The sequence below is a fragment of the Hibiscus syriacus genome, unplaced genomic scaffold (genome assembly GCF_006381635.1).
Source record: "Hibiscus syriacus cultivar Baekdansim isolate YM2019G1 unplaced genomic scaffold, ASM638163v2 tig00112231_pilon, whole genome shotgun sequence".
NCBI classification, from domain to species: domain Eukaryota; kingdom Viridiplantae; phylum Streptophyta; class Magnoliopsida; order Malvales; family Malvaceae; genus Hibiscus; species Hibiscus syriacus.
Window position 1 is genome coordinate 2,537,459 of NW_024063276.1, and position 6,876 is coordinate 2,544,334.

The following is a 6,876-nucleotide window of genomic DNA, read 5'->3' on the forward strand; positions in this document are numbered from 1 at the left end:
CTTATAATAATAAAAAATAAAAAATTGAAAGTTTACACAGGTGAATATCCAACAAATATTTATCATATTTCTATATACACTGATTAATTAAAAAATTGAGGGGCAACCGCGCCTACTTAATACACAGCTCGGTCTCCTGATCATATGAAATTTCAAAACAATAGTCTAAATTTAAATTTTAAATTTAATTACTACATAAATCATCTAAATCAGTAATTTGCATATAACGTTGATTAAGCTCCGGGTGTAGATTTTTTTATTACTATTGAGTTATTACAAAACTATATAACTTTCTATATATATATTTGAAAGATTAACTAAATAATGAATATTTAAATATTTTTATTAATTGCGTATTCAAATTCAGAATATTTAAAATAACAAAATTTCTTTTACTCACTATTGAATTTTAATATCTTTATAAATATTATATAAAAAAAATTAAAAATTAAAAATTATTTTATTAATTTATAATGAGTACAAGATAATATATGTTTAAAGATAACTTTCAACCATTTGACGTTGTACGAGCATACCCCTTAGCTCAAGAAAAAAACAACAATATTTTTACTAACGAGTCCGCTTGTTTCGTTCAAATTTTATTTTAATTTAAATATATTTTAATTATCAACTTTATTATACTTTTGTAATCGTTAATATAAATAGATTCTATTAAGTGTATTTATTGTAATTTTGTAGATTAAATTTTTTTTGACAGTTAATTGATTATCTTAGTGTTGCTAACCGAGTTCTTCCGTCCGATAAATAGAAGAGAATATTGGCCGTTGGATTGAAAGAGGTATAGAAGTAGTGTTGAATAAGTAAAACCAGGTCTCTTCGTGGCCGCTCATTATCTCTCTCCCCGTTTCCTCTTCACCTCAGAACCCGCAGGTCGACCCAATCCGATACCCGCAAATATAACCCAATTAAATCCACTGCCCGTACCGGTACTACGTTCTACACTTTTTCCTTTTCATTTCACAAATAATTTCTTTTTGACTTCTTCTATGATCTTGTTATCAAAGAAATGTTCTTGCTGCGTGATTTTGTTTTTTAATTTTACTGCTTCCTCGTGCATCCTCTCATGTTGAAAATGAATGGTATTTTTGCGGTTCTTTCCATTTCGTTTTTAAATGGGAATGAAGTTGGTTGCATTTGCTGCTTTCTATGAATGGTATTTAACTTTTTTCGTTAATTTTAGAAGCAACAAAAACTTTAAATTTAACTGAATGTTAATTATATTCATTATTGAAATTCTAGAGCTATGATTCTTATAGATTGGGATTTGCGTTTGGTTTAGGGTATATGAGATTACCGTGGAATGGAATGTTATTTCCTGTTTAGTTTGCAAACATTTCCAACCTCAATAATCTTTTATTCTCAACAGTAATATTTTGAGATAGGGTATAAACGAGCCGAGTCGAGCTCGAGTCGTGTTGAGCTTGACTCGACTCGAAAATTCTGAAATGAAATTCGACTCGAAAACTCGCGAACTTAAAATTTTCAAGCTAGACTCGAACTCGAAATCTTGAATTGAAGCTAGTGAGTAGCTCGAGAAATCTCTAAATGACGAAAAAAATTCTTAAACTTAACTTGATTGAAGCCTTAAACTCGAACTCGAACCTTAACCTTAAATACATGAAAATCTTACTGTATTTAAAAAAATCAATACATAGATGTTAATATTATTAATAATTTATTTTTTTAAAAATAAAATATTAATATATTATGTTTTCGAGTTGCTCACGAGCTTTTCGAGTCGAATATCAAGTAACTCGTTTCGGCTCGTTAAGAACTCGAGTCGAGCTTGAGCTCGAGTCGAGTCCATTCGATCCGAGTATTTATCGAGCCTTGATCTAGTCGATCTCGAGTAGCTCGCAATCTGTCTCGTCTCATTTACAGCCCTATTTTGAAGTATATTATTGAGAATGTGATTCCTCATTCCCTTAGTTATTATTACATTCCCGGTATTTTAGACTAAAATGCCCTTAATATTTTTTAAAAATATATTCTTATTCTCTCGTTGAATAAAAAAAATTCTACGAAGGTTAAATTACAAATTTATCCTTAAACTATTGTAGATTTACAAAAAAATATTCATAATTAGAATTTTATATAAAGTTTAGGGTTTAAAATAAAATTTTACACTTTCATTAAACATATTTATCTTTTCAATTTTATAAAAAAAATAATATAAATTTTATGAATTTAAAATTTTTAAAGAAAATATATAAATTAATTATAGTAGTATTCAACTTGTTAAAAAAACAAATATATAATAAGTACAATTTGGTAAAATATACATTCCAATAATCTTTTATTCCTTTAACCAAACACTGTAATTTTACATTCTTGCTAAACAAACCAAACACAAAAATGCAACATTCTTAGTAATCTTATTCCCGTCGGTAATCTTATTCCCGCCGGTATTCTTGCATTCCGTGAACCAAACGCACCCTAAGGGAATGAAGAAAAAGAGCTTATGGAAAGAAAAGTTAATGAATCTTTTATTGGTGCTGTGTTTTCTGATTGTTCCATTAATCAGCGGTTTTATGATCAAATCGTCATTGGCGGTACTATTTAACTTGTTAGCTTTCATAGGAAATGTTAATTTGTTTTGTTCTTCACTGGTCTTTATAGATTATTTTGGGTGGTTTTGTTAATTTTTCTTGGATTAAATCTGTACATTGAGTAGCTTATGTTCTGACCATTTTTATTTTTTTTTGAACTTTAAATAATATATGCATTATCAAAATCCGGAAAAGAAAAGGACAGTTATTAAACCCTTTATTTTTCTTGTGTGATAACCTAATATACTTGTTCTCTAGCAAATATTTTGTAAGTTTAAACATTCGTTTCCATATGGCAACTACTTATAAATTGTTACTTGGTTCTTGCATCTCAGGTCTCATATCAATTTTCCTACTTGTCATTGTTTCTTCTTTGTTACCTTAGAATTAGATTATGATCATTTATGGATGATTGACTTTTTTTAATAGCATGTAAAAGAACCATAGGAATTGCCATTGCCTCGCACACAATTATTATTATGTTCCTGTTATAGATGTATTTATGTTTTGCTGACATGTACTCTGTAAAGGTTATGAACATTTCAACAGTTTTGAATATTTTGGGATCTTGGAATGTTATGAGAACCTCTATATGTGTTCTATTATTTGTTCCTATAACAAATGTGGCCTTTTTTTGGATCTTCATGATTGCAGTCTTTTACTCCCTTCTTGGTAGTTGCATTAATTATATAGGGTGCTAAGTACTTTTCTAATATGCACATATTTGCAAATTACTAGGTTCATGTCATGGATATGTCTGATGCGGTCATAGTAAATTCGAGCATATTGAAATCTATTGTCTGGAACGATTTCGATAGAGTGAAAAAGGGTGACACATTTGTGGCCATTTGTAGGCATTGTAAGAAGAAACTTAGTGGATCAAGTACTAGTGGAACCTCGCATCTGAGGAACCATTTAATTAGGTGTCAAAGAAGATCTAATCATGGCATATCACAATACTTTTCTGCTAAAGAGAAGTAAAAGGAAGGTTCTCTTGCCTTTGTAAATATTGGTCGAGCAGAAGAAGGACGAAGTCCTTAGTATTGTGAATCTTAGATATGAACAAGAACATATTAAAAATGAGCATGTTGGCATTGGTAGTAATAGCTTGGATCAAAGGCGGAGCCAATTTGATCTTGCCTGCATTATCATATTGCATAACTATCCGTAGGCTATGGTGGAGCATGCCTGGTTCAAGATATTTGTCCGGAATCTACAGCCCTTGTTTGAACTTGTGACGTGTAATAAAGTTGAAGCTGATTGCATGGAAATCTATGTGAAGGAGAAGCAAAAGGTTTATGAAATTTTTGATAAGCTGCCTGGAAAATTCAGTGTATCTGCTAGTATGTGGACTGCTTCAGATGGTGCTGCTGCATACCTGAGTTTGGCAGCACACTATATTGATGAGGATTGGCAGCTAAAAAAGAAGATTTTGAATTTTGTTACCATTGGTCCCTCTTTTACAGAAGACAAGCATTCAGAAGTTATAGTGAATTGTCTGATGGATTGGAATATAGATCGGAAGTTGTTTTCTATGATATTTGACAGTTTTACTAGTGATAACATTGTTGATAGAATCAGCTATCGGCTGTCGCAAAGTAGGTTCCTTTATTGTAATGGTCAATTATTTTATGTTCGATGTGCTATAGTTCTTCTCAACTGCATGGCTCATGATGCCTTGGAAGCTCTCGGTGAAGTTACTCAGAAAATAAGGGCAAGCATTCATTATGTTAAAGGCTCAGCAGCAACACATGCCACATTCAATGAGCTGGCTGATGAAGTTCAGGTTGAAACTAAAAAATGCTTATGTATTGATAACCCAATGAAATGGAACTCAACGTATTTTATGCTCGAAGTTGCCTTAGAATACAGGCAAGTTTTCTCTTGCCTACGAGATCATGACCCTGTCAACATGAAGTTTCTTTTATCTGATTTAGAATGGGATAGACCAAGTACCATTACGAGCTTCTTGAAGTTGCTAATGTTTTTGCAAGAAGCAAGTATCCAACTGCAAATATATTTCCCCCCTAGATCTGTGATATTCACTTGCAGTTGATCCAATGATGCAAGAATCCTGATGAATTTATCTGTTCCTTGGCTCTAAAGATGAGAAAGAACTTTGAAGAGTACTGGGATACGGGCAATGTAGGATTAGCTGTTGCAGCAATGTTAGATCCTCGATTCAAAATGAAGCTCTTGGAGTATTACTACCCACAATTATATGGCGATAGTGCTTCGGTGCTTATTGATGAAGTTTTCGAGTGTATTAGATCGCTTTACAATGAACATTCTATTGTCTCCCCATTAGCATCTTCCATTGATCAGGGACCGGATTGGCAAGCAAGTGGTACCCCCAGTTCCGCAAAAGATTATATGGATAGGTTAATGGGTTCCGACAAGTTCCTTCACGAAACTTCTCAAGCCGAGGGATCTAATTCTGATCTAGACAAGTACCTGGAGGAATCACTGTTTCCTCGTAATGTCGATTTCAACGTATTGAATTGGTGGAAGGTTCACACTCCAAGGTATCCTATCCTATCCATGATGGCACGTAATATTCTAGGGATTCCCATATCTAAAGTTGCATCAGAATCAAGATTCGACATCGGGGGAAGAGTGCTGGATCATAACTGGAGCTCATAGCCTCCATCTACAATTCAAGCCTTCATGTGTGCACAAGATTGGATACGGAGTGAACTCGATGGTTAGTTTTCGCTGACCTTGGATAAGGTGGGAGTGACCTTGTGAGGTTAGCATTATTTTTTGTCAATAACTTTCTCTCTCTGTTGCATTTAAAGAAGTTGTATGGGTAATTATGATCCAACTCCATATTAATTCCTATTGTAAGTGAATTAGTTGTACAGTGTACTGAAATGGCCCTCCCTCTCTTGTTGGCTGTGTCATTAACACCATAAAGTGAGCTTGACATGGAAGTTGCAGGTTGGGTATAAAGATGGCATCTGGCTTGCAAGTAGCTCGAATGCTTTCTGAGAAAAAAAAAAACTTCAATTTGGTTCAACAATGCCTCGAATTCTAGTGTGGTAATGTCAGATTCGAATAGCACGTTTAGCTTAGTTTTCGTATATTTAATTAGTTCTTAATGGTTACATGCTGCTGGGTGTGAATATGGGTCAATTACAAATGTTAAGGATACAAACAAGTTTTAAATATTCTTAAAAATATTTTATTGAAAACGGTGTCGATTGATGAGGGATTGCTAGACGTCCTAATGTAATAGTTACTAGATACACGTGGAAACCATGCACCAAGTTATGTAGTAATTCAGAACAATATTTTCTTCTCTATGCAATAGTTGCCAGATTTGACCCTAAAAACAGTATAATGACCTAATGGAGGGCTAAACCCTATGAAGAGGAGAAAATTAACAGGAGAAATGTCCGGCTCCAAGAACTTCGTGTAGAAATTGCATACGTTAATAGGAACCACCGACTATTTTAGCCTACTTGTCGGCGATTATCTAAAAGACACGTGAGATGTTGGTTTGAAACTCTAAAAGACACGTGAGATATTGGGTTGTTTCCATTGAGAACAAAGCCATGACATGCCATTCAAGGCTAGTGATAATAGTAAGTGATTCGGTGTGTTCCTTGCCTAATATGATTTTGGTTGATTGTATTCATGCATGTATGCTTGACATGATAGTGTTTTAATTACTCTATTTATTTTCTATTGGATCGTCTTAGTGCATGATTGCAGAATTGTACGTCCATATACGTTATTTGATAAACTTGAGTAAGGAATACCTATGCATGCATTTTCTGTTTATCGTTTACCATAACTTTAACTTGATGATGTATAATTTACTGATGTATATTGAAAGGACACTCGTCATGTATGTTGCATTGGGTTAAGTTTGTGAAATTATCGAATAATAGACTAGTTCATCCTTATTGGATGAGAATGTCCAATAACCGAATAGAAGATTGGTTCATCCTTAGTGGATGGTAACGTTCAATAACCTAATAACAAGGAGGTTCATCCTTATCGGATGATAATATCTAATCATTGAGTAATTGTTTCGCGATGTAGATGAGGTAGTAGTTTGTTTTTATTCCATATCGAATATGATGTTATGTCTAAATTATCGATAGTTTGTGTTGTTTGACATACATTTAGAGGACATACTGAGTTCTATAACTCACTTTAATTTTTTTTTCCTTTTCAGATTCTCTTAATTGTTAGGATCGTTTTGATACTTGAAGGATCGTTTTGATACTTGAAGGATCATCAAGTGATTTTTTTTTCATTCTACACAATATGATTATTAGCGGACTTTAATTATATT

At 33.1% G+C, this 6,876-nt stretch overlaps 1 protein-coding gene across 1 annotated transcript; it reads left to right on the plus strand.

Moving 5' to 3' along the window:
* Positions 1-860: 860 nt before the first annotated feature.
* Positions 861-5,547, plus strand: LOC120176286 (zinc finger BED domain-containing protein DAYSLEEPER-like). The gene is made up of 2 exons (XM_039182733.1): positions 861-947; positions 3,309-5,547. Exon 2 carries the CDS (start codon positions 3,745-3,747, stop codon positions 4,624-4,626), a length of 882 nt encoding a protein of 293 aa, XP_039038664.1. The 5' UTR covers positions 861-947; positions 3,309-3,744; the 3' UTR covers positions 4,627-5,547.
* Positions 5,548-6,876: the final 1,329 nt, after the last annotated feature.